Source organism: Hippopotamus amphibius, chromosome 1, assembly GCF_030028045.1.
Source record: "Hippopotamus amphibius kiboko isolate mHipAmp2 chromosome 1, mHipAmp2.hap2, whole genome shotgun sequence".
Lineage (NCBI taxonomy): Eukaryota > Metazoa > Chordata > Mammalia > Artiodactyla > Hippopotamidae > Hippopotamus > Hippopotamus amphibius.
The window spans coordinates 233,202,377-233,229,823 of record NC_080186.1 but is presented as its reverse complement, the minus strand read 5'-3'; the positions used below and the strand labels follow the sequence as shown (position 1 = coordinate 233,229,823).

Below are 27,447 nucleotides of genomic sequence, written 5' to 3'. Positions count from 1 at the left end.
CACTACCTTCCCCTATTTTCTCAATTTTGGACATCTAAATAAATATTATGCTATACTACAGGAGAATTCAAGTGTCCATCCTCTTGAAAATCTCGTCTCCTTATTCACTCAGAAATTTCAATTCCTATTACACAGCAGCCATGATGCCAGGAAAGGAAAAAGGAAAAAAAAAAAAAAAAAAGATTAAAAAAGGAAAGGAATGAAAAAGATCTCATCAAAAAAATTTTAATAAGAGATAGATAAGTGTGCTGGAAAATAACAAGCTATAACTGCAAACAAGACTGAAGCTTAAATAACTTAGACAATGTAGCAATCCAGGATCCCAGCAGGAAACAGCACCCTTAAACTGGGGAACCTAAGAAGAGCTTAATAAGGGACTATTTACAAGGTATGGCCTGGGTAAAGTCAAGAGATAGTACAACCTCCTGAAGCTGCAACCATTCCTAGGCCTAAAACATTCAAAGAGCTATGACCTCTGGGAGAGCCAACATGACAGGATTTGGCAGGAGGACTCCAGGAGAATAAACCCCACTCTCCTTCCAGGGCTTCCCATTCTTCAAACCCATCTAGAAGCCAAAGGGCAAAGTGAGCCTCCTAGTACTAAGGACAAGGTAGACAATGATGAGAGCAGGTCCACACACAGAAAAAGAAGCTATCTGGAATTGGGAGGCAGAAGGTAAGGGTCTCAGCATGGAATACAGTCTAGTAACTAAAAGATAATTCAGAAGAGTTTAATAAAGGGGCTATTTACAGAATCCAGATTCAGACTATATATTAAGAAGTTTGGACTTTATTCTGTGAGTAACAGAAGACACACAACCCAATCTGTGCCTTAGTAGGGGAAAAGACTCTGAGAAAAACTGTATAAAAAAAAAAGAAGTATGGGACTTCCTAGGTGGCGCAGTGGTAAAGAATCCGCCTGCCAATGCAGGGGACACGGGTTCGAGCCCTGCCCTGGGAAGATTCCACGTGCCACAGAGCAACTAAGCCCGTGCACCACAACTACTGAGCCTGTACTCTAGAGCCTGTGAGCCACAACTACTGAGCCCATGTGCTGCAACTATTGAAGCCTACACGTCCAGGGCCCGTGCTTCACAACAAGAGAAGCCACTACAACAAGGAGCCTGCGCACCACAATGAAGAGTAGCATCCGCTCGCAGCAACTAGAGAAAGCCCGTGTGCAGCAACGAAGACCCACCGTAGCCAATAAATAAATTAAATAAATTTATTTTTAAAAAAAGGAAGTATGAAGTTAAAACAGAGGGAAAGTCCACAGGCAAGAAATACTAGGTATATGAGAGATGCTGAAGGCTTGAAATAAAGAAATAACAGTGGGAACAGGAAGAAGAGACAGTTCTAAAAATGTTTAGATTTTTCCTACGGAACTATGGACCATGCCTCTGTATATATATGTATGGATGTGTGTGTCTCTCTCTTAAATACACACACACACACACCCCACCCCTATCTTCAGCCTTTGGACTCTCTACAGAACACATTTTCCATTTTTCCTTTACCTTGAACAGATCTGATAGCCTTCCCGCCACAATTCTGCTTACAGTAAGCACTTCAAGGAGTATATGCTGACTGCATAAATGAACAAATGAATAAACGAGCAAGCAAAAAAAAGCCTCTGAGGCACATAATAATAATTCTGTATGACTATAAACTTAGGCCCTGAAAAGTTTTAAGTTATTTTTCTCTCCACAAGACCCACATTAAAACAAATAAACCAAGAAAAGAACAAAAAGCAAACAAAATGGGTTAACAATCTTAAGCCCAATAACATGCTAGGGAAGCAGTTCCAATTCTATATTCTAACAATTATTCCTCAAGCTTGTTTTCCACTGGGAACACAAAGTGCTAACAAAGATAAAAAGACTGATACACCTATGTTAATTGCTAAAAGAAATTTATGATTCACAAACTCCTGGACTCTTGAAGGCAACGTTTGTACAGTTCAGCATTATCTCCAAGCAAAGCTTAAGATATGGCTATTACAGCACTTCTCTCAGCTGCAGCACCCCTTACTCTTTTTCTCAATGAAAAAAGGAGTTGTGGCCCCAATTCAATCTTCTTTACTGATCCACCCAAAACAGAGGTCCACAAATTCCCTGCAGGAAAGCAGAAGGATCAGATGTCCAAATGAAATGAGTATACAGCAATACTAAAAGAGGACTTTATAAACAATTAACAATCAGCTCTAGATCCATCTTTTCCTAATCTCTTCTCTAGAAACTCTAGAAACAATCAGTCCTGAAACTTTATCACAAAACACACAATTACGTATTCTACTAAATAACAGAGGTGTTGAATGCCCAATCTCAGCAACCATTCTATACACCTTCAAAGCTAGCACACGGGACTTTGTTCCAAGATTCCCATGTAAAACATTTTCACATACTGTACAACTTTACAGTACATACTATATACTGTGCACTCTCAGTTAAAAGAATAAATCATAATGTGGTCTCTTATTCACAAGTAAATATTTGCTCTTACCGGAAGCACCTAAAATAATTGGGGCAGCTTAGCTTACAAGACTCTTAAATAGCAACCCTCCTAGTCTTGTAGCAATTTATAAATCTGAATAACAAAATACAAATATGATTAAGAGAAAGTGTGCTTTATAGTGAAAAAAACCAGTTAATCGTCTTCCATGGCTTTTCTCATGTATGTCCAAAAAGAAGAATGGAAACTAACATGTATTGAGCACATATTACAGGTCACTATCATGCTAAAGCAGCTGCATATAGACTACAACCGTGTATTATTTTCATATAAAACATATTTATACTTTAGATGTCCTACAATAAAATCTGGAAAAAAGATTTTTTAACCTAATCAATAGCATGAGTAAGAATCATATACGTAAAAATATATGTATATGTATATATTGTTTAGTATGCAAAATAATCTGTAAAAACATATTTAGTATAATTTCATTTATATAAAACAATTTACTTGCATTTATGTCTAAATATACACTGGAAAGAATATATAACCAACTTTTAAGTAGTTATTCCAGACAGTAGTAATACAAATCAGGTAGAAAACTAATTTTCTACTGTATGTACTTCTGTGTTTGAATATTTCATAATAAAACAAAAGATCTAGATCATTAATTTTGAATTTTAAAAAACACTTTATCACAATGAAACCTTTTTCATTGTATTTCCTGAAATCGTTATACATGCACCTTACCTGAAAAAGTTCTATCTATGGTAAAGAGATTGTCTGAAACCAAGGCAAAGGAAAAAGCCTATTTTTCTATTCTGTTTAAAAAAAAAAAAAAACAAAGTAACAGTAACAAAGTAATGGAAATTCTCCTTTGGCTTTTATGCCTGATTGATAGGCTCTCTGGAGCACTCACCCAAGAGTACACAGCACTTGGGTGTTTACTAAGGCAGATACTAGTATTACACAGTTGGTAAAGAGGGAAGCCAGGATTTGCACAGAAATTTCCTCTTCTTTTTATATCATACCACCTTTCTTTTAAGAAAGGAGACTAACCACCAGGGTCTCAGTTTCTTAGCTACAATGAAAAAGAATGACATCTCTCAGGTCCCTTATTCAATCCATGATTCTATGAGCTTAAGCTGGCCTGTGTATAGACAAACAACTGGTTTCCTTCTGTTGGTTAGACTGAGGGTGAAGGTGGAGTTGCTTTGTGTGACCTAGAATGTATCTTAATCTACTACACTTGGGTTGATTGAGCCATCCTAATGTGTTAGTACACTTTGAGGCAAACTATGGAAGAGAAATAAGAAACCTCAGCAAAACTCCCAAGAAAAACAAACAGTGAACTTACAAAAAAAAATAAAGTGAGGGAACTGCTTCTAGGAGCTGACGTTTTACCAAAAAGGTAATGGATAAAACCCATATGTAAGAAATATTCTCCTTTCCAAAAAGAAAAAGAAATCCAGCATATGTAAATTTAACCATGTTTGTTCATTTCTCTACATGTATATTGGGGTCTAACAAGTAAGTCTACAGTTACTTTTGTGAAATTTGCTTCTACAAACCCTTTCATTTTCTCCTTTTAGCAGTCCAAGGTTAAAAGTAAATAAAATTTTTTTGGCTCTTTACTACTTTGTGTTACCTGAGCAGTTTTTAGAAAGTTCTATTCATTCCAAATTTAAGGAATGTTCTTTATTTGGTGTCCAATTCAGTTTGAACAAAACACATTTTAGAGAGAAAACCTGGCAATATTTTTCTTGCTTTCTTTGGAAACAGGTGTTACAAACCTTTCCAGAATCACATGAAAAATCTTCCTGCCAATTGACAGGAGTTGTGTGTTATTTCTGAACAGAAAGGGTTTTCTTCCCCTCCTCTATAAAGGATCATTAGATGTCCAAAAGTAAAGAAAGTCATTCAAAATTTTACCAACTTAACAAGCAAAACCAGTAAGCTTGCCAGGTAAGATAACTTGTTTCCTCTACAGATCAAATGCAGAGACTCCTTCCTGATTCTTAATCCTATCTTTCGACAATATTTCATGTCTAGCACACAGCTAAACATTCATATCTGGCACTCAAGAGAGAATGCAGAGAAAAGACGAATATCTGAAATTTCAATTACAAAGGGGATAGCTGAACCCATGAGATTTTATTAAGATATGAGAAAGTGACAACCATAATCTTCAAAAGAAAAAAGAAAGACAACAGCCAACTAATAAGGAATGAACTACCAGGTAAGTAGGATAAAGAACATGAAAGAACAATGTCAGGGAAAATGAGGGGCTTTTAAAAAATGTCAGTAACAGTTTTTACCTAACTCCCTGACAGTATGCTAGGTGTCTTTTAATAACTTTAAAAGGTAAATGTTATTACATCATTTTGAAGATGAAGAAACCTCCGCAAAGCAACTTAGGCTGCAGAATTGACCTGCAAACCAGCTCAATGAGGCCATGAGCCTTCTGGGTTCAGATAGCCTTAACAATGACAGATGCCACTTACAAAGAAGCTAAGTAGAAAAACAACACACAAGAGGTGACTGATGAACCCGGACAGAAGGACTGCAGTACTCTGAGTGAAAACAGAAAGACTGAAAAGAATTAGAGAATCAGAGTAAGTGGGCAGAAAACTTTTAAATGCCTTGAGATAAAAAGGAAGGAAGGGGGAGAACTTTGTCTATACCTTGAAGGACAAATAGGGCAGAAGAAGGGTAATGATTTCTTTGGTCTTGTCTATGGTGCAGAAGATGCAATAGTGAGCTTATGTGGTAAAACGCAGGTGGTGGGAGAGGAGGACTTGAGAATGAGCATAAAGGGATGCACAGGAGATGAGAGGAAACATAAGCAAACACAGAGGACCAAGGCTATCAACTCATCAAGAGCAGGGCTGGCTAGTGCTGGCTTTTTTTAATGCTTCCTATTTGACTTGTATTGCTATTCTGCGAAGTAGTCAGGTCCTGGTTACTCTCTGGGGAGGCCACACCCAGTTATCAGTACTGGCTTCACCCTTTCCCCCTCCCACACTCCCCTTGGCCCTTCGGCCCTGATGAAAACAGTGTGGCCAAGGGGAAGGAAGGGGGCTAAGGCAGTGTGAGCCCCTCTACAGGTCTGGCGCCACCTGCAGGGGTGCTCACACCTAACATTTCACAATCATTTGCATTTAACCCTCACAATACTAGAACACAAGCTCCAATAAGCTGCGAATACATGTGTTCTGTTCTCTGATACACCCCAAGCACCTAAGACAGTGCTTAGAACAAGACAGGCCCTCAACAAGTATGTGATGAATGAACGGAGAGTCACCTTGGTATTATTATCCCTATTTTAAAGAAGAGAGGATGATTCAGAGAGGATAAGTTACTTAATTAAAGTCATACATGTAATAAGGGTGAAATTAAAAATGTTTAACAACTAGTACTGCACCAGCACTGGCCACTAAGAACAGATGCCAGACGATGCTGGAGGAGCTGGGTTCTGCTTCAAACTTTTGGTCTTGGGATCTGGGGGAGGTCCACAGGAGGTTGTGAGTGGGGCAAAGGAAGACTCAAATGTACACTGTCTACCAAGCCTTGATAGTAAGTGATGCATCCGGAATTCAAACGTGCACTTATCTGACTCTAACGCCTTCTAAATGAAGTGGGAAACGGTACCATTTGCTAAAAAATGAGGAGAGCAGGCGATAACTGGAGGTTTTAATAGAATAGAAAAAACATTCAAAACAACTGCAATGGGAAACAATTAGAAATGAATTAAAGATTGATAACTGAGCTCAGTCTGTTGCCAGACAACTTAAAGACAAAAACAAAAACAACAGGATGATCCAACTATAGCAGGGCAGAGGGAAATGAGGAATAAGAGAAGCATGAATGGGCAAAGCAAAACTGCAGTGTGACGATTTTCAATTCCAGGTAAATAACTGGGATATGCTTCAAAAAGAAATGAAAAACCAACACTGGCTCTTGAACAAGAAAGGACTTGACGAAAGCTGTACCTCAAGATGAGTTTGTGCAAGGTAGAAGGGGAGAAGGTGAAGGGCCTGGAGCCACAGAGGAGAGATCAGTGGTTGAGAGCACTATATATTTGGGTGTGATTCACAGAGATGGCACTCGAAGTATCCAGGGGCAAGAGTTCAAAGAACAGCGCACCCTCAGCCTTTAGGAACATCTACCTTCTGGTCACTGGCTTGTAGTCACCGCCTCTCTGGGGCTGACATGGTTTTACTATAAAAAGTACTTAGTTATCTTGTTGGTTTTCTGTTTTCTGTTTAAGCTGGAACAAAAGGAAGAAAGTGCAGTTTAGATGTAAGTGACATTTACCAAAGAAGGCTTTTACTTTTTTGTGGTTTTTTGTCAATAATTACCTATAATAACCTCAACCTTGGAGTCTCTTAGTTCATTAAGACACTTAAAATAAATTTGTGTATGTATTTAAACAACTTTAAAAAAATCCAAGACAACTACATGGACAGTTTATTTTAATACGGACCCTGAGATTTCTGCACAAAAAACAAGTTAGCCTATTTATTTATACACTAACAAAAATAAAAAGCAGAAGCTGGTCACCTGTTGCTACTGCCCCAGAAAGGCACACAGTGCCAACTGGCCAGGAACAACATTAATTCCTTCCACCCTCTCCTGGCAACAGCTGTTCCCTTTCTTTTTCAAGCTGGCAAAGGTCACACTTAGTGGCAAACTTTCCATGCAGATTTTGACATGCAAAAGGCAAGGAGATGGCTGACATAATAGGGTGTGGGGAGAGAGAGCTGAATTTTTTTCTGTTTTACTTTCTCCTGGGCATTTATCAGGAATCTATTTTGGGCTTCTTTGATATTTGAAGCTATAACTGGTAACCAATTCTCAGCCAAAAAAAAAACAACCACATTCTGTTTACTTGAAACTGGACTTGGGGGTGACATAAGCACATTTTGAAATAGACAAAAAACTATAGCAAAATTACACAGTAACATTTACATCATTAAAGATTGCCTAATTAAAAATGCATTATGCTAAGTGACGAGGCCAGACTCAAAAGGCTATATATTGTATGATTCCATTTACTATATGGCATTATATGACATTCTTTTCATATGACATAGGATGGAGAAGAGACCAGTGGTTGTCAGAAGTGGAGAATGGTGGGAGGACTTGACTGAAAAAGAGCAGCATGAGGGAATTCTAGGGGGTAACAGATTAGTTCCGTGTCTTGATTGTATGGTGGTTACAGGACTCTAAATTCTAAACTATCTAAATTCACAGAACTGTAACCCAAAAGAGTGAATTTTACTATATGCAAAATTTTTTAATGTTGGCTTAAGCCTCATATCAACTCTCTCCAATCCCCTCACTCGCTTCAAACGTCTTGCCAAGCTCCAAACAATGACCCCACCCCCTCTGCCTAGCTAACGCCTACTTGCCATTCCTAGCTTCTTTCTATTCAGCTCCTCCTGCAATCTTTCCTCCAGTGTGGCAGGGTGGGGTCCCGGAGAGAGCTGAGGCTTTGTAGTCAGATACACCTAGTAGGGTTTACTTTTGGCATTCTCCCAGTTACTACTTGTGTGAGCATGGGCAAATTATCTACCTATCTGAGTTCAGTTTCCTCATATGGTGAATGCAAATAAACATAATTTATGTACCTCCCTGTTGTAAACTAAGAGCCTAGAAATATGCCTAGCATATTACCTGGCATATTAAGGGAGTTAATTAAATGCTTATGCCCTGATCTTCCTCCTCTGCCTAATGCCTTCACAACCACTGCTCTCTTTCTGAGTTTCCACAGGCCAGATACATACATAAAATTATCATAACACTTAACTCTTGCATTGAAATTATTTATCTCTGGCAAATAAAATGGGTCTATGTCTCTCTCTGATCCCTGAATTCACAGACACCAGGATGTTCTCTGCCTGATAGTTAATAAACTGTTTGAAGAATAGTTTGTCCACCTGATCTGGTCTCACTGTTAAAGGAGGAAGAACTGGAAGAGAGAGAAGCAGGCAGGAAAGGCCAGAACACACTGAGAGAGTCTGCAATGGACAACCCAAGGTTTTCCAAAGTTTCTACTAAGATGCTGTATACAGAATTACTGCACAAAAACTGCAAATAACCTAAATATTAAAAACTGGAAGTAAAATAAATTATGCCAAACACAAACAATGAAATACCACATAACCTATTAAAAGTAATTTTGTAGAAGACTATGTTATTTAAAAAGAGTACATAAAGTAATATCTCAACTTTTTTTTTTTTAAGAGCATAGGTTCTTTTAAAAACTGTGAGTTCATAAACATAAAAAAAGCACTGGAAAGACATGTAACCAAAATGTTAAAAGGGGTCATCTCTGGGTGGTAGTGAGATTAGTAGCGATATTTATTTTCTTATCTGGGCTTTTTAGAGTTTACCAATTTTTTACATGTTAATTTTAGAAAATTTGGAAATCACAGATTATTTTAAAAGAAAAAACTAATCTAGACTTTACTAATGATGTTATTCCATACCCAAGACTCAGATATCCAAAACTGGGGGTTAAATGCATTATGCTGAATCCATGTAATGAAACACCACATATCTCCAAAGTACAAATAGTAAAATATATTACTAACTATATACCTCTGGGGAAAGAAAACCTATCACAGATACAAAGGAACATTTCATCAAATTTTAACTACTGTATCTTCAAAGGTTTGTCAATAGCCAACAAACTTCAGAAGACAATATAAGACAGGGAATCAAGGTTCCTCTTTGAAACATAGTTTCTACAGAGTTTATTTAGTCTTTAGCTTAAAGAAATTATGACCTGTAGGGTTTTATCTGAGTATTATTTAAGCTTGTAAAATGAAGCATCCTGTGTTAAGGTGGAACACCTGATTAAGTTACTTCTCTCTTTGAACCAATGAGACTTCCAGTTTCAGTATTCCTATCCACAAACTTCCCTTAACCAAAGAAGTCTCCCTTATTAGCAGCTGGGCCAGAGACAACTTCTCCCATTCAGCAGGAAAGCCTATATTCCAAAGAATAAAAGGTGTGTGTTTACTACTATACTGATTCTTGAATAAAGCTGGTAAACTCTAATGCTTTTACAGAATTTCTAGAACAGTCATCATCTAGAAAGGTATATATATATAAATGCCTCTTCAGAGATTGTGTATGGTGGTGATTGGGGGGCAGATTTTAAATCCTTCAAGGGGACTGCTTTAGCAACTGAAACTTGCAGAAAATGATCTGACTGACTTGATTTCACCATTTTGGTACAAAATATGCGTAAGAAGTAATTCAAAAATCAAAACTACAATTAAAGAATTTTAAACAACCAAATAAAATCCAGACTTGAGACCTCAACTGCTTTTAAGAGTTCATATGACCCCACCAATTTAAAAAAAAAATGTACTGTTTATTTTAAATCTTAAAAGTATTTATGTGGATCCATCATGTCTAGTCTGAAATTATGGCAGGATTCCAGAAACTAAAATAAAGTTATACTAAGGAGTGTCTCAGGAGAAAAACATAAAAACTCTAACTTTGGCAGGAAGTGACCAAAGTGGCATATCTAAATTAGTAAGCTTTGTTTAAAACACATACACTTTTTTTAAAAAGGCACAGAAGCCAAAAAGTTTGGTAAAATTTTTTTTTAATAGTTATGATTATTGCAGTAGCAAATCATATATCCATTTTCCCAAAAATCTGTTTGTATTACTCAAGTTATTTTATACAGAAGATAAGTTGCAAAAAGGAAGAACTCCCACAAATTATTCCTTTAAGGCTAAGAGCAAACATGCAATGCCGAAACTACACAAGAAACAGCAGCTACCATGAGAAGCAAGAAAAAAAGGCAGATAGTAGTTTGTTAAGTACCTGCTAAGTACCAGGTACTTTATTTACATAGATTCTCATTTATTCCTAACAAATCTGTGAAGTAGACAGTATTCTCTCCATTATGCAAATGAAAAAACTGAAGCTTGGGACTTCCCTAGTGGCACAGTGGTTAAAAATTCACCTGCCCACGCAGGGGACATAGGTTGGATCCCTGGTCGGGGAAGATCCCACATGCCACGGAGCAACTAAGCCTGAGCGCCACAACTACTGAGCCCGCATGCCACAACTACTGAAGCCCACATACCTAGAGCCCGTGCTCCACAACAAGAGAAGCCACTGCAATGAGAAGCCTTTACACTGCAACGAAGAGTAGCCCCAGCTCTTTGCAATGAGAGAAAGTCCATGCACAGCAATGAAGACCCAAAGCAGCCAAAAATAAATAAATAAATAAATTTTTTTAAAAAAGAAAGAAACTGAAGCTCAACAAGACTAAACAAGCATCTGTGTGACCTGAAGCAAGAATACAGGGTAGGACTTCCCTGGTGGCGCAGTGGTTAAGAATCCACCTGCCAATGCAGGGGACAGGGGTTCAAGCCCTGGTCCCGGAAGATCCAACATGCCTCGGAGCAACTAAGCCTGTGCACCACAACTACTGAGCCCACATGCCACAACTACTGAAGCCCTTGTACCTAAAGCCCGTGCTCCACAACAAGAGAAGCCACTGTAATGAGAAGCCTGCGCACCTCAACGAAGAGAAGCCCCCGCTCACTGCAACTAGAGAAAGGCCCTGCACAGCAATAAACACCCGACAGCCAATAAATAAATAAATAAATATTTTTAAAAAAAGAATACAGGGCAAAGCAGAATTTTGAAACCAAGTCTACTGGGCTTCATATCCTAAACTCTACCATATTTGGTAACAGTTACTTTGGAAAACAAGGATAGCAAGTAATCCATTGTTCTCAGTAAAGAGGGTTCTGTGAGAGGAGTTCAACTATTCCTATACTGTTGACAGACCTACAAATGGTTCCTCTATCTGGCAAGATCATTCTTCCCCCACCCAGCATATCACAGGAAACCATGACAACCTATCATCCCAGACTATTAGCTACTACACTCTCCCTTCTAAGTCCAACTTTTTAAAAGAGTTACTAATATCCACAGACTTCCACTTAAACTACTCACCTCTCAGCCCACCCCAATTTAAAAATGGCTTTACATCAGGTTATCAATGACCTTTGTGTAACTAATCCCAATTGACACTTTCCATACCTTTCAGGAGAATGGAGACATTGTTACCATTCTCTCCTTGAGACATTCTCTTCACTTGGCTTTCCAGAAACTTCTCCTGGTTTTTAAAGTGTTTCCTCCCTCTCAGTCTTGCTATTTTTCATTTCCTCCAACCAATCTGAAAAGTTGGTGTTTCTCATAGCTCAGTCCTAAACCTTCTTTCCTTTCCACTTCATAACTTCTTCCTGAGAGTTCATCAATTCTCATGACTTCAGTTACCATGAATATACCAATGACTCCGAAAAGTCAAACAGTTCCTCTGCGCTTTAGACCCATTTATCCAAACAAGGGCTTGATACTTCCTCTTGGAAATTTCAAAGGCACCTTAAACATAACATGCTGAAAACCAAACTTACTATCGCACCTCCATCCCCTTCCCTATCTCAAATGGGTTCTCTCCTAATCCTCCCCAGCTCAGTTATTACAGAAACCAACATCTATCCAATTATACAAGCCAGAACTTTCAGAACTATCTTTGATATTTCTCTCTCCGACTCTCCATTTTCAGTATGTCACCAAAACCTGTCCATTTTATCTCCCGGATACCTCACAAATCCCTTCAACTTTTCTCCACCTCCACCAGCACCTCTTTACTCTTACTACCATTATCTCATTTGGACAGCCACAACAGCTTCCTAACTGATCTCCCTAAATCCATTCTTTTCCAGCTCCAATCTATCATTCCACCCTGTGGCCAAAGTCATCATTTAAAAAAGCTACCCTATCCTCCTTATTCAAAACCCTTTTTATAAACTCTCATAGTACCCATACCTCTCCGCCATAGCACTTACTGGTTCATTTTTTTATTTATTTATGAGATTATATTCATCTCCACTGCCTAACACAGAGCCTAGCACACAATATGTGAAGAACTAATATTACTGGAAAAAACAAAAGCCTATATGTAGTGGACACTGCATCACAGCCAAGGAGAACATACAGATGAAGACCCAGCCTTTTTCAGATAAAGAAAGTGAGGTTGTGAACGTGTGTGATTTACCCTACTGGTAAGTGACAGAACTAACATTTCAAACTCAGACCTGTATGTTTCCAGTGTCCATTTTCTTTAACTTTTATGCAACCCTATGAATATAAAATAATTCTGTAAAATTTTTATATGTTAGTAAAAAAAAAATGGAAATTTATTTAGTATCTTGATAAAATACAAAATATTTTAATAAAGACCTGTTGAATATGCAAGGTAACACCCTACATTTACACTGCTTTAAAATAATACAATGGACTACCTTGGTGGTGCAGTGGTTAAGAATCCGCCTGCCAATGCTGGGGACATGGGTTCAAGCCCTGCTCCAGGAAGATCTCACATGCCACGGAGCAACTAAGCCCGTGTGCCACCACCTTTGAGCCTGTGAGCCACAACTATTGAGCCCATGTGCCGCAACTACTGAAGCCCATGCGCCTAGAGGCCATATTCCACAACAAGAGAAACCACCCCAATGAGCCCGCTCACCACAACGAAGAGTAGCCCCTGCTCACAGCAACTAGAGAAAGCCCGTGTGCAGCAACGAAGACCCAACACAGCCAATAAATAAAATAAATTTATTTAAAAAAAAAACCATTACAAAATAAAAATAATACAAAAGTCCATTTCCCTCTTGAGTAATTATAGTCTGCACAGATATGATGCTAGCCCCCTCAAAAAGAACCCATTCACACCCTTTATCATAGAAAGCATTCATGTCTTTCTCTCTTATAACATAAACACCTCCTTCTGTATATTCCGATAATACACTAAAACAGCTGGCCCCTATACGAGCGATAACATTTCTGCCACAACTCTATTTGATATATGACAATTCAAAATTTCAAACTCCTCTGTTTTTAATTTACAAAATATTCAACCCAGTTATACTGTCTTCCAATCTCAATATTTCATTCTTTCTTAAAAATCTGATTGACTGATTGATTGATTGACTGACTGACTGACTTTGCCACACTGGGCAGCTTGTGGGATCTTAGTTCCCTGACCAGGGATGGAACCCAGGCCATGGCAGGGAAAGCGCCAAGTCCCAACCACTGAGCTGCTAAGGAATTCCCCCTCCAATCTCAATATTTCATTCTTAATTACGAAAAGTTTGAGGACATGAAGTAAGGGTAACTAACAAATTTTTTCCAGCAATCTGCTCTTTTTTCCTAGTAAATTCTAAATTTAGGTTGAATTATAGTTGACCAACCTAAAGGACAAATTCCTTACTTCGGCAAATTTAAATCACTATAAATGTGACCCTTAGATTTATCCAATTGAAAATTAGAATCGCCACTACAATCTCTTTACTGGACAGCAATCTCAGGCCTTGTGGGACACAATCTCAGGATTAGTCCTATCATCCCTCTTCCTCTCAAAGAAGCTTCATCCTCTCCTGATCTCCTCTTGGAAGATAAAAACAGACTACAGCAATATTTACTTCTTCATTTTTTTTTTTTAGTTCTCCTTTTCCTCACTCTCCTCTTTGCCTCCATTTCTATCAGAAGTAATTAATCAGCCAAAGCCAACATCAGGGCCTTTGGGCTACAGAGGCTCATGAGTTTAAAACTGCAGTCACAACTACTGAAAAGCTCAATGTTTTCAAGTGTAGGTTTTAACTTATTAGCGAACAAAAAATACGACTCAAACAGGACTCAACTTTGTCAAAATTTTCTCACAACTTTGGCCATGATATTTTAATTCCGGTGTATATATTTCTAATTGGCAGTCAGCTACAGCTAAACAGTAGCATTAAGGTCTCACCACTCCAATCATTAACTGGCTAACAAACTGCAAGATTAGTACTGAGGAAAACAAACATAATCTTAGATAATGTAATTATTTTATTTCAAAAAACATCTCTCTCCTATTTACTATTCTGCAAGTCACTGGAACAGAATACAGCAGAGAAGAGATTCCCCTGGCATTTCAGATCTTTACAAAAGGAATCTGACTGTCTTAGCTGAAGACAAATTGTTGTTGATACCGATGACAATCTCCTGATATTAAGCTGACTAGGTTAGAACTGTGGTTTCTTTCTTTTTGTTGTTGTTTTTTAATTTAATGGTAGGTGAACATTATTCTTTATCATTTTTAAAACTGAAAATCTCCCTTCACTGAAATTTCAGTGAATCTGACCAAATTATATTTTGCTTTGGCTCCTCAAGGTAGTATATGTCACCATTTCTCACAGTATGACTGACATAAGAATAACCAACTAGTTGCAAGATTTCATAAGCCATTTGGTCACTGATAAAGTCATATACCTATGTGTGGCAAAAGAAGAGCCTCAAGCAGGGGGCCTACATTACTTTGTATCAGGGCCCATTTTTCCTATATCACTACTTCCTGAATACTTCAATCAGTCTTCAGCTTTTTCCTATTTTCTGCTGACAACATTCACTGCCTTCATGGCCAGGCTAGACTGATCTCCTACAAGTCTGCTGCAGTTGCTCAAAATGCCCCCTGTTTACCATGTGCTCTTTGTTTTCCTACTCTGAGTCCACTGGTGTCAACTGCTCCAATATATTCTGCAGCTACTGACTCTTCTTAATAAGTAAGGTTTGCTTATTACCACTATGATCTGGAGAGACAGGCAAGGCAGACATTATTCTCATTATAATTTATATACAAGTAAACGAAGCAGCCCAAGTGATCTTGCCCATGTGATGAAAGCAGCAGAAGCAAGATTAGAATTTGACTTCCAAGCCAACCACTTTCACTACCAGATCACACTCTGAAAAACTGTTATTCAGTGAAAAATTATCCACAATGTCAAATCCGAAGCAAGGGGGAAAGTCTAATGCAAAAACTTATCTTCTTAAAAGGTAATTTATATATTTATTTGTTATTAAATTTGGTTAATAATTAAACTATATTCAATGGCAGAGCTTAGAATCTCACTCATATTAATGTAGATATCCAACACCAGCTATAAAGTTGAGTATTACCCATAACTTGTCTAACAAGTTTTGATAACATCACAAATTAAGAGACCTTTTCTCCAACTGGGCCACTGGGTCAGACACACACAATATTTGAGAAGAAGCATATTCAAAATTCCTCTTATCGATGCCATTTTAAAAAAAGTAAAATACAATAAATGTCACTTGCTTCTGCTACATTGCATAACTATGCTAGGTATACTTTCCAAATCAAATTGGGATGTCATTTGAAAAAGTATATTTTTTAATAGTTTTTTTAAGAAAAATATTATAAAAGTATGAATTCCAATTACATTTAGTCATACATTTAACAAACTACCTCTATGAAGAAGTCTGTTACCTAAAATTAGGACCATCCTAGAACACTGCAGATGGATGTGATCACTATATACATTTACTTCTTAAACTCTGTGGAAAGAAAAATAGGAAAAATTCTTATTGATCAAGAGAAGTTATAAGAACTGGTTATGTTTAGCTGTATTGCAGCTGTACTTCAACTTGTACTACAAGTTATTAGCTTTTGACCAGTGTATATTCAAGAAATGAAATCTTCATGTTTTAAAAATGTGAGTACTAAAAGAAGTTTTGACTACCCAAACCATGCCACTTCACACTTCACACACTTTTGTTTATTCCTATTTCTAGTTCATTCTTCTCTCTATAACCACAAACATTTATTTGAGTACCTTGTCTATAAGCTGTGGGAATACTGCTCACCTAGAAGTAAAATGAGAAGATCTGAGTGAGGTATGTGATTCCAGAAAGAAACAGGTTAGAGGTAATCAAAACATCTCCCATAGCGATATGGGCACTAAAAACTGAAATATGAATCAGGTTCCAATTTAAATGCTGTTTAAACTGAAGCTAGAACTACACTAAGTAATATTCCAAAAGAAAAGTTACCAGCACATGGTATCAAATTTAAATACAGACTGGGTCAGTGGTACCAAATTGATATATCACCTTAATAATGATAACAGCAGTAGCACAGACCAGGACCAGGTTAAACTAAACACTTCACATGAACTGCCTCATAGATTACCTCATCTAATTTCACAGCACTATGAGGAAGACACTATCAGCATCATCTTTTTCCTCCTTACATGACAAAACTCATAGAGTTGAAGCAACTTGCCCAATGTCACACAGTTAGTAATAGATGGAGTTAGAATTCCAACCCCAGAAGAGTGGCTGACTCAAGCATACTGCCTTCTCACTCTTGTGACAAATACTTGAATGCCTACCGTGTGCTACACACTTTCCAAGCACCCATATTAGTGTTTCCACCCAGTAATACACGTGGGTTCTGACCTATCTACAGGAAATATTTCCAGAATTTAGCACTAGCAGAAAGTAATGTTCCCAAAGGTTTACAGTATCTCTGCTAGAAAGTAAAATCAATGGTCTCAGGAGAAACTGTTTTGAAATACAGACTTCATTCAAATACCTACTTCTCTCCCCTTACGGTGTTCTGTGTACAGATGGAGACCCTGTCTCACTCACTCTTAGTAACCTAAGTGCTATGACACACCAGGCACTCAACTTACCATACAGTATTGTCATTGTTTGTTATAAGTCTGTCTTCCAGAGTAAGCAAGAAGCTATCTGAGATCCACAGGTTTTGTTTTTATTTTTTTCACCCATTTTTGTATTACCAGTGCTAGGACTTACAATGAAGCTAATACCCTACAGTTTTGTGATGATTTCATGAGTTTATGTAAAACACTTACCAAAGGTTCATGTACGCATTCAATAAAGAATGGTTTTTCTTCTCTTCTTTTCATTTACCTCTCAAGCACCTAAGCAACCAATCCATCTCTCTTTCTGCTGACGTAAATGAACCAAAAGGCAAGGCAGAACCTGGCTTAACAAGCTGCCAATTAACTCAAGAGCTCATCCGCTACACACTTCCTATATGTCATTTTCCTGGGCACTCCACCCTGAAAAAAGACTCAGGGAACATTTCCAAGCAGTGACAACTGAGAACTAAACCATGAGGTTCTAACTATATCTGCTGGAATGAGTTACCAAAGGTGACTCTGAACTCTATACACATGACGCACGTGAAATGCAATGAAGGACAAAGGTCTTCCTTTCCTGGGTAGAAATGCCTACAACAACAATGCTATTTGAAGAAGAAGCCTGTGGATATGTTACTGAACAGGGCAAATCAGTTACATCTTCCATTATGATATACCCTCCTAGCAACTCTTAGTAGTCATTAGGAGTCTGACTTACAAAAAATTAAAGTACTTTTTTTGGACAGCACACACATGCTCAAAATATAAGCAGAAACTGACTATGAAGTCACATCGTATAGAATAAATATAGTCATAGAACATTTAGGCCACATAAAATAATCATTGCTTTTACAGCCAATTAATTCCTTCAGTTTCTCATTCCTCACCCTCTTCATTTCTCAAATCTGCACCAGTCAATCTGAATTCAAAAATTATAATCCTTAAAAATGCATTTCCCAATTCCCAACCATACCACTTCTTAGCTGGGTTCCACTGGGAGTTTCCCAACTACTCTAGTTCCATCATCTACAGAATGAAGATGACCAAGCTAGCCTCCCTGAGCAGGTGTTTTAGAGACCTCAGAGCCACACAGGGCCTAGTGACCACTAAACAAATGACAGTTACTATTATCCACTCTGACATTTAGAAATAAGTTACAAAATGCACCATTAGGAACACCATGGATGCATACTACATTCCAACCACACTGGCCGCTCTTCTGTTACAGATGCCCTTGGCCCCTTCGGCCCTCAACACCTGCTCTTCCCTACGCCCGGAATCTTCTTCCAGCTCCTCCATGACCAACTTACCTTCATCCTTAAATCTGAATTCAAAAATGCCCTCCTCAGAGAAGCCTTCCTTGAGATTGCCACCCCTAACATCTCACTCTCTTCTAACCTTGTTTTCATTCTTCCATGGCATTCACAAACATCTGTAATTGTCTTATATATTAGTATAGAGACCTTACCTATCTTTTTTCACAGTGATATTTACAGCTCCTAGCATTGTACTAAGCACATAACAGATAATAAAGATGTTGCAAAGTCAGATATTTTAAAAACTTAACATTGTGTTAAACACAACATAAAAAATAGTATCAGGTTAACATATGTCAAAATAAATATCTGAGGAAATTGCTGGGACGTCCAGTAGTTAGGACTCTGTGCTTCCACTGCAGGGGGCCTGGGTTTGATCCCTGTTCAGGGAACTAGGATCCCACAAGCCAGGTGGAGGAGCGATAAATTTTATACACACACACACACACAGGCACACACATATATAATTATATATATAATGATTGAAAACACAGGGGTAAGGGGGGGGATATGAAGAGGTATTACACAATAGTTTTTTCTTTGTTGCCTGCTTAACTGAAGATAGGAACTCAAACAACGGAATTTACACAAATGAGGATGTACAATTAAGATCATTCAAAAATTTTAGGAATATTAAGTCTACTTTTTACATGGTCACTCAATCACTTCCAAGGCCTGGGAAATAAAAATAGTGAAGGTGATCAAAAAAAAAAAATTAGTGAAGGTGACCAGAGTGTGGCTAACTCCATTTTCTTGATTAAGTTGAAATTCAGGACTTAAGCACTGTATAAAGTAACAGTTTTTCCATCTGTTTAATTACACTCTACCACAGACTATACAGATCAATTTTCACCATACCTGCCTGGGATTACCACTACCTGAAGATCATATATGTGGTTTTTACACATGATTGATAAAACACTACTATTTCAAGATGCTCTGTAAGCTTCAAAGACATTCCATGAGTACTTATGGGAAATGGTTTAAAGTTTGTGTTTTTGTCCCTAATACAAAACTATGTTGATGTTATTTTTACTAAAATAATGATGTTGTTATAGTTAAATCAGGATTATAGAGGATTAATTTTGACAAACATATTGTGCACATTAAGTACAAGGCACAGCTCTAAGCCCTTTACATACTGACTCATTTAGCCTCGTAACAACCATACAAGGTAGGTACTTTTATCATTACACAGCAGAGGCAACAGAGGCACAAAGAGGAAATCTGCCCAAGGTCACACAGCTAGTAAATGGAGGAGCTGGAATGTGAAACTAGGCAGTCTGGATCCAGAGTCCGTCACTAGGCTATGCTGTCTATCTAATGTTTTAAAGAAAAATCTATAGTTTATAAAGTCATTCCCAATGTTGCTAGTTTCAGTTAAGTAAAAAACAACTCTGAGCCATCTGGGCTTTAAACTTAGCAAGAAGTTGTAGGGAAGAAGGAAAGCAGAAGGAAGGGGGAAAAACAAAAATGAAAAATAAGGTAAGTAGAAAAAGAAGAGGGCCAAAAAGAAAGAAGAAAGCTACTTGAAACCGCTGCTCACAATATCTGAACGAATGCTTTTAGGAAAGAAAATAAGAAAAGCGACAAAACAGTGTCTATATAATCCCTAACTAGCTTATTACACAGACTGTATATTTCCATCTCAAATGCTGATTTAAGCCACCTAAATGAGAAGGAAACAAACTATTAACATTCCAAATTCCTTTCCATAAAACTGAAGCTACATGTTAACTGGTTCACTTAAAATGTGGATGTTTAGTGACTTTCTACCAACTTTTTTAGTAGGGTAAACAGTAACAATTTAAACTTTAATTTCTTATCAAAAAGAATAATTCCACTGGCTGAGTAACACATAGGAAATTTTGGTAGAACTCAGCCAAAAATGACTAAACAAGAAAGAAATTAATAAAGATTCATAGCATATCCATCCGTGAGTCTCCAAAAGGATATAATTCAAAGAGAATATAAAGGAAAAAATTACTTTTCATAAAAGCTATGGAGGGGAATGTTCTCTGAATATTTCCATACTCTATTCCAAGCAAGGTAAATCTACGATTAAAGTCAACTGTATAAAACCAACTAGAGCCAAATACTATCAATTTCCTCCAGGCCTCTGCTTTTGTTCCAAACTGGCCACTTAAAGGTAGAAAAAGCCTTGCAACAGGCCAGTCTGACCCAAGAATATGCCAGTTTGACAAATTTCTGTTCATCTTTTGAGATTCCTTCCCTCTCTGTGGCTGGGAGGAAAGAGAACAGTTATATAAAACAGAGAAACAAACACTGTAAACTTTCATCAGAAGCAAAAGAAGTTTGCTTAATAGAAGTTAATAGAAAAAAAAGTTAATAGAAGTTGAAATAGCAAATAATCAGGATAGGCACTATGTCTTAGTTAGTTACGTTTTTACCTCTCTGGTATCTAACAGAATGCCCAGCACTTACTAGATAATAAACAAATACATGAGTGAATTCACCCAATAATGAGTGAATGAACAAATAAATGTTAGGAAGGGAAGGCTGCAGACTATTTAGCAAATAAGACTCCTTCATTAAATATTTGATTTTTCCTTGAGAAAGTGGCCCCGATGGAGGGTCAGGAAAGGGAGCACTCCTTAGGGGTAAAACTTAAGGGGCAGAATGATGTCATCATAATTACTGGAGAAGAATAAGTAACAGGGATTTCCACAACCAGCTAGTATGGCTGCCAATGTTTCTGGCTGGCAGATTTTCCCCTAAATTTACTGACTCTGATTTGGCATTATGGTGATACCACTTTGGGAGCATGCTGAGGAAACCATGACCCCCTCCCTTCCAAGAAAGCCAATGCTGGGGCCCATGAGGTCCTGCCATCACCTGCTGTAAGGGACAACTGTAATTGGTGTCAAGTGCAGAAGGGAAGCTACATCAGATCTGTTTTCGACATGAGTATTATCAGCAGGCCCTGGCAAGAAAACAGCATACCCAAATAAGGTGTTCAAGAGAGAATTTAATGAAGGAACCATCTTCAAAAGTATAGGCAGGATTTAGGGAAAGCAGCTGGGTATGGTGGAATACTCCCAGGCCAGGAACACGAGGAAGCCATTATCATCCCTAGGCCTAAAGGGGCAAGTAAAGGGTTACCAGAACCAAGAAAGATCTGTAACTGTAGCCGGCTGGGACCAAGGGCCAGTGAATAAAAGCTGTGACCTACTCACAAAACACAGAATAGCTCTGGCAACACAAATCCAGCAGGCGGAAACTGGCTCTTCCAGGCCCCCTGCCGTTGTCCCATTGGTCAAAGCCAACCAGAAACCAAACAGCAAGAGCCCAGTTGATGCAGTCCATAGAAGTAGCTTCCCAGAAAGCATAGAGCAGGGTGGAGAAAAGATCTGGAGGGGCAAAAGGAGAATGTACGATACAGAAAGATATTCCAAATGACTGCCACCCAGCAAAGCACAGGCACATAAAAAGGCTTTGCCAGTTCCACCTTCATCTTACAGATATCATGAAAACCTGCAAAAAAGTCATAAACACAGGTACTTACTTGGGATCCCACTGCCCTATATCAAGTTGAGGAAGAAAAAAAAACAAGATTCTAAGAGTAGTCCCAAGTAATTTTTGTCATTTCTGCATCTCTAAGAGTAAACAGACAACCCATTTATCTACAAAGGATGAGATCCAGAAAAATTCTCTTCTCTGTACTCAAAAGGCCTCTATTCCACACCTTCACTATTACACTTATCATGATGTGTTGTAACCTCTTGTTTACTTGTTTCTCCCTTATTAGACCCTGAACTCCTTTAGGGCACAGACTGTCTTATTCATCTTTGTATCCCTAGCAACTAACATGAACTTGGAACAGAGTTTGCCTTCAATCAATGTGCACCGAATCAATTAGTGGACTCAGTGCCCATTAACTGGCAGCCTAATGCCAGGGTGCATAAAACCTAAAATGACCCTCAGCAATTAAACACTAATAAGTTTTATTCAGGACATAGTTTAACACATTGAGCAAAAACACAGCTTTATACCAGCCCACTACCATTCTCTGTGGAGCAGCTTTTCTTATGTGTTCTGATATTTATGGCCTTTTCCACAATCATAGAACTCATTATCAAAATAGCCAGAGAAAGATGGCAAGACCATGCTCCATCTGAGAAAGGAATCAGATATACATCATCTCTCAAAACTCTCACTCTTTTTCCAAGAATTGACCAGATCCACTGAGGGAATTAATAACCTGGGTATGGAGGAACTCAAGTTTCACCGTGGCAATGACACTGACTTGGGGTAGATACGCTTGTACACATGTGTGCGCGTGCACACACCCACACCCACCCCTCACAAGCATGTTTAACTGCCACTTCAACAGATATCACCTTCTGTAATATTATAAAGTAACCATGTAACACAATCACATAACATCATCATATTAAATGGATACACTGTATGATGTTGGGTGATCGTTAACAGAATCTGGAACATTCACATTATAATTATGAATCACTTTCACATAACCCTGTACTTATAAAGTGCTTAATCATCTTTTTGTTGCTATAGTCAAGTCTTACCTGTAGTTCTCCAAAGAAAAAGAAAAAAGTTAATCCCAGGTTGATAACCCTCTGTGAGCTACCACAATTTTAGGCCACCAATCTCCTGCTCGGTAAGTGAATAAAAACCAAATGTAAAATGACCCTTAGACTCCACTAGAAAGGTGAGAATGCTATAAAAATGTATTATCTCCCAAAACTCAGCATAAAAATGCTTTGTATCTCTGGCATCACTGTTCTCCTTCATTGTTGTTTGTAATGGAGTGTTGATGCTGTTAAATCTAATGTCATACATCAAATTAAAATAAGCCAGTACTTCACTTTCTATTTAGGAAAAGGGAACTCTGGGCTTATCTTGACAATACACTGAATTACTTTAAAACTCTAGCAATACAAAAACACATAACGTGTGTTTTATTGGGTATCTGATACTTAATGCATAAGTCCCCAAAACAAGCTTTTTCCAAAGCCATCAAAGATATTTAAAATCATAAACACAATTTTATCTTTCTTGAGAGCCATCACAAATTCTGCAATTGTCGGGTCCATGTAGCAATAAAATTACTCTTACCTCTATAGGACAATTATGTGGTGCTTGCATCATATTGGAAATATAGACTACAAGAACCTACAGTTTATAAAGTTGTACTGCATACAGGTTTCTCCATTATACATGAATTAAAACAAAACAAAACATAGATTTACCGTACGACTTTGTGTTTAGTAACACTGAGCTACCTCAGAGCAGTATTATGTTTCGTCTACCCTGGTTCAGTGCTTGGCCCAAAAAGAAAACATGATGTTTGTTTCATAAATTAGTAACTCCCACAAGGCAATAAAGGGAGAAGTTTATATATAATTCTGACAGTACACAATATGTGGCAATGACAGGATATTATCCAACATATTAGAATTACCAATCACTTTTTTTTATCAGTCACTTCTGACTAAACATTTTCCTCTCCCTTCACTATAATATAAATGAAGTTTAACAAAACTCCACTAACATTCAATACAAGTTAAAATACATTTTAAAATATAACACCTTTACCAAGGTAAACTTTTCATTGCAAATAAATTCGAATATATTTAATGTAATTACGAAGATGTCCCGACATCTGAAAGGATCACTTGTGCTTCTATAAAAATAATGTTCCAAAATCGTGTTTCCCTTTCCTAAACTGAATCCCTAAAATTCACTGTGGAGCTATACAGGAAGTGTCCTGGTAAACAATAAAGATGTTTCATAAATAAAAAGAGATTTTTTTCCCTCAAAAAAAGCAGGTAACCGAACTTATAAAAATTCAGCAAGACTGCAAGCGCCTAAATGGTCAGGTCTGAGGCAGGAGAGTGGAATACTGAATTAAAACCGGGGGAAATTTCCTATCACTGAAATGCCATTATGTAGACCTGCATCTAGGATGCTAAAGTTATAGCTCTCCAACGCTGAGAACTTGCCAATACCATTACTTCAATACTCAAACATGAGTAGGACTGCCCAAACATCGACCAACTCTTTTTGTTGTCGTTTTTTCCATAACATATAAATAATTCAAAGGCACTGCCTTACACAATACATATTAAAAGGGTGAAAACCTCTCCTCCCAATGCCTATTCCCTTATTCGGATGACTTCAATTCTTTCTCGTCAGAAGAAAGGAGCAACTGGCAACCAGAAGCCCCACCACTGAACTCTTCTGCCGGAAGGTCAACGCCAAATTTGCTGCAGCCAAAGAAATGTCTAGTGCTCCTTGTGGGCTCTCGCAGGAGATGGAAAGCTACACGACCGCAAGGTTTGCGCAGAGAAGGACACGGCAGGTTTGGGGCACACCATCCCCACTCCACCCCGCCTCTCCAAAGAAGCAAGTATCTTCAAACCTAGACGCAGAAACCTAGCATCATCACATCCACTGACAGCCTGACAATTTACAAGCTGGTAACACCTTCTAATTAAGAGCGTTCTAGCCTTTTGTAGACGAAAACTTAAACTGCTTCCCACAAGTGAGATAAACCTGGCACTGGCGCCGGTTCCTGGGAACCCCCAAAGCATTCACCCTCCGGTTGCGCCACTGAACCTGATTAGCCAGTGACCAGGCTTCCCTACCGCAGACAGGGGAGGAGCCCACCCGCTCGGCTGGGAGAGGAACGGGAAACGAAGGACAGGAGAGCAAGGGATGGAGCGCAGAGGCGTCACCAGCTTCCAAGCAGGGTGGGCTCAGCGCACCGGCGGGCGGCAAGCAGGCAGGCAGACAGACAGACAGACAGGGCAGCGGCCATGCGGGAGCCGGGGTGCGGGCTGCGAAGCGGGGTCGCGGGGCTGCGGAAGCCGCCCCCAGCGTGTCGCCAGGCAAGGCTCGCGCGCCAGGCACACCCCCCGCCCCCCGCCACGGCTCCCGGCGGGTCCCTTCCCGGCGGACACACGCCCGCACCCCGCCGCCGCGCCCCAGCCCGGGCTCGCGCGCACACGCCCCGCAGGCCGGCGGCGCGTACGTACCCAGCAACACGCAGAGCACATCGAGGGCCACGTACGGCAGCCGCGTCTTGTCAAACATGGTCCCGGCGCGGGCGGCAGAGCAGGCGCCCGACTCACGAGACCCGGCCGGGGACTGGCGACGGCTCCTCCCAGCCGGGGCAGAGCGGCCGAGGGCTGACGGGGACCCGGCGGCGTTCTGACGGGCAGCAATGGCGCCCGCGACCCCTCCCCTCGCAGCTCCCGCAACCCCGCGGTCGGGCCGAGACGCTCGCGTGCCAGCCGCGGCGGTTCCGCTGCCTCAGGCCCTCCCTGGTCGGCCCCGGCCCGCGCCGGCTGTTCGCTTGTCCAGACCCAGGCGCCCTCTCCGACAGGCGGGGCGTCCGGACGCGTGCTTTAAGGATGGGGACCGGTAGGGAGGAGGAACACGGGCCCAGCCCCTCCCGCGGGGCAGCGCGGGCCCTGCCTGCGCGCGGCCTCGCGGGCTGAGGGAGCGGGGCAGGGGCGGGGCTACCCGAGAGGGGCGACGGGGCGGGGCCGGGGAACCCCAGGCCCGGGCGCGCCAGCCAATCGGTGCCCCCGGCTCCGCCCCGCCCGACCTGCGCGGCCCGTCCCCCAAGTGGGACGCGCGGCGGCCGGGCGGGGCGTGGGGGCGCCTCCCGTGCGGGGCGAGGGGCGTTGCGGAGACCCACGTTCTGCCGGGGGTCGCCGAGGCCGAGCGCGCCGTCCCTGGCCGCGGGTCGTGGCTGACTCGGGCAGGAGAGCCGGGCCCGCGAGCCCGGGGGCGCGCCAGCTCTCCTCATCCGCGGGGCCTGCGTAATAAGGAGGAACGGGGTAGTCAGTGACAAAGGCTCTCTCCTCGCCCAGACTTCAGTCAGGCGCCTCCGCGCCCTCCGCTCGCCTGGGCCTCCGTTGAGGCCTTTGAACCTGGCCGGGCGGAGGCCCGTGTTCGTGTGCGTTCTGCTAAGTCATCCCTGCGCGCTTGGTATCTGGTTACCTTTCGTATATGATCGAATTCCTTTACACATAAGTCCTTTCATATATAAGTCCTTGGCCTGCATTTAAGCAAGAATATCCCCACCCTTAATGTTTTCTCTTAATTTTCCATCCACTAACCCCTTCCTCTGCTTGTTTCTTGGCTGTAATAAATTCCCAGACGTTACTCGCGGTATTCCGAGTGGAGCGCAATTTCTTTCTCCTGTTGCAAACTGTGACCCCCTACTGCAATAGTTTTGCATGAAGTCTTCCTCGCCGTTTTAAGAAGTGTCAGAATGAGTTTTCTTCATTCCTCTCACCCCTCATTCCGGGAGGACCCTAGCAAAATTTGGTAATCTCAGTTTCCTCACCTGTAAAATTGGGATTGATAACCCCTGCTCTGTGTTCTAGTCAAGAAGTGATGAAGCCCGGGAAAAATAAATAGGAAAGTGTTTTCTAAAAGGTTGAACCCTCTACAGATGTTAACCATTGGTAACTCCTGATTCATGTCTTACCTTCTTGAACAAAGATGTGAGACGAATTGAAAACTGTACCTGCTCCTTCCGACTCTTCCTGCACAGCAATCATAAAATCAAAGGAGAGATAATATCACGCTCAGGGAATCTGAAGAGCTAGCCCCAAGTGATCCCCCATAAGCAAAAAATGTATTTGAAGAAGCACATTTTTCTTTAAAAGGAATGTGAATATTGGACTTCACCTTTTGTTTGAATGTCTTTTGAAAGCTTTGAACAGTTTATACCTGAGAAAGATGCGCCATTGTTTATTCTCTGACTTCCCTTACTTCCAGAGTTACAGGGACCCCAAGTTGCAAGGCCATTGTAAGCTGAAATTACTTGTGATAGGTAAGCATTTGGCACATATGAAATGAATATCGCGGTAAAGTGTGTTTGTGTACAGGAAGCACACGGTGGGGGGCTGGGGGGCGGGGGAGGGGAGTTATTCACCTGGGAGTTGTGGAAACATTTCACAGGAAGGTGATGGTTACATTGTTCTTTACTGTCTCTCCAACACCAACCATTTTCTTAGGTGAGAAGCTAGTAAAAAAGACAGTTGATATATCAACAAATGTTTTGCCCTTTGGAGGAGTTACAAATAATAGCTTTAAAAATAGGTCAATAGGGAAGTAATTCC

At 40.1% G+C, this 27,447-nt stretch overlaps 1 protein-coding gene across 3 annotated transcripts in view; it reads right to left on the bottom strand.

Annotated features, from left to right (window-relative positions):
* Positions 1–25,812, bottom strand: part of PLPP1 (phospholipid phosphatase 1) — a 90,287-nt gene extending 64,475 nt beyond the window's left edge. Inside the window, exon 1 of one of the 3 annotated variants that reach the window (XM_057743452.1) lies at positions 25,345–25,812. In XM_057743452.1, coding sequence (XP_057599435.1) covers positions 25,345–25,402 — 58 coding nt within the window. In that variant the 5' untranslated portion in view covers positions 25,403–25,812. Of the gene's footprint in view, positions 1–6,600; positions 6,635–25,344 lie in introns of those variants that run through there. The other 2 variants (XM_057743458.1, XM_057743468.1) reach the window with 2 other exon arrangements.
* Between the last annotated feature and the right edge of the window lie 1,635 nt (positions 25,813–27,447).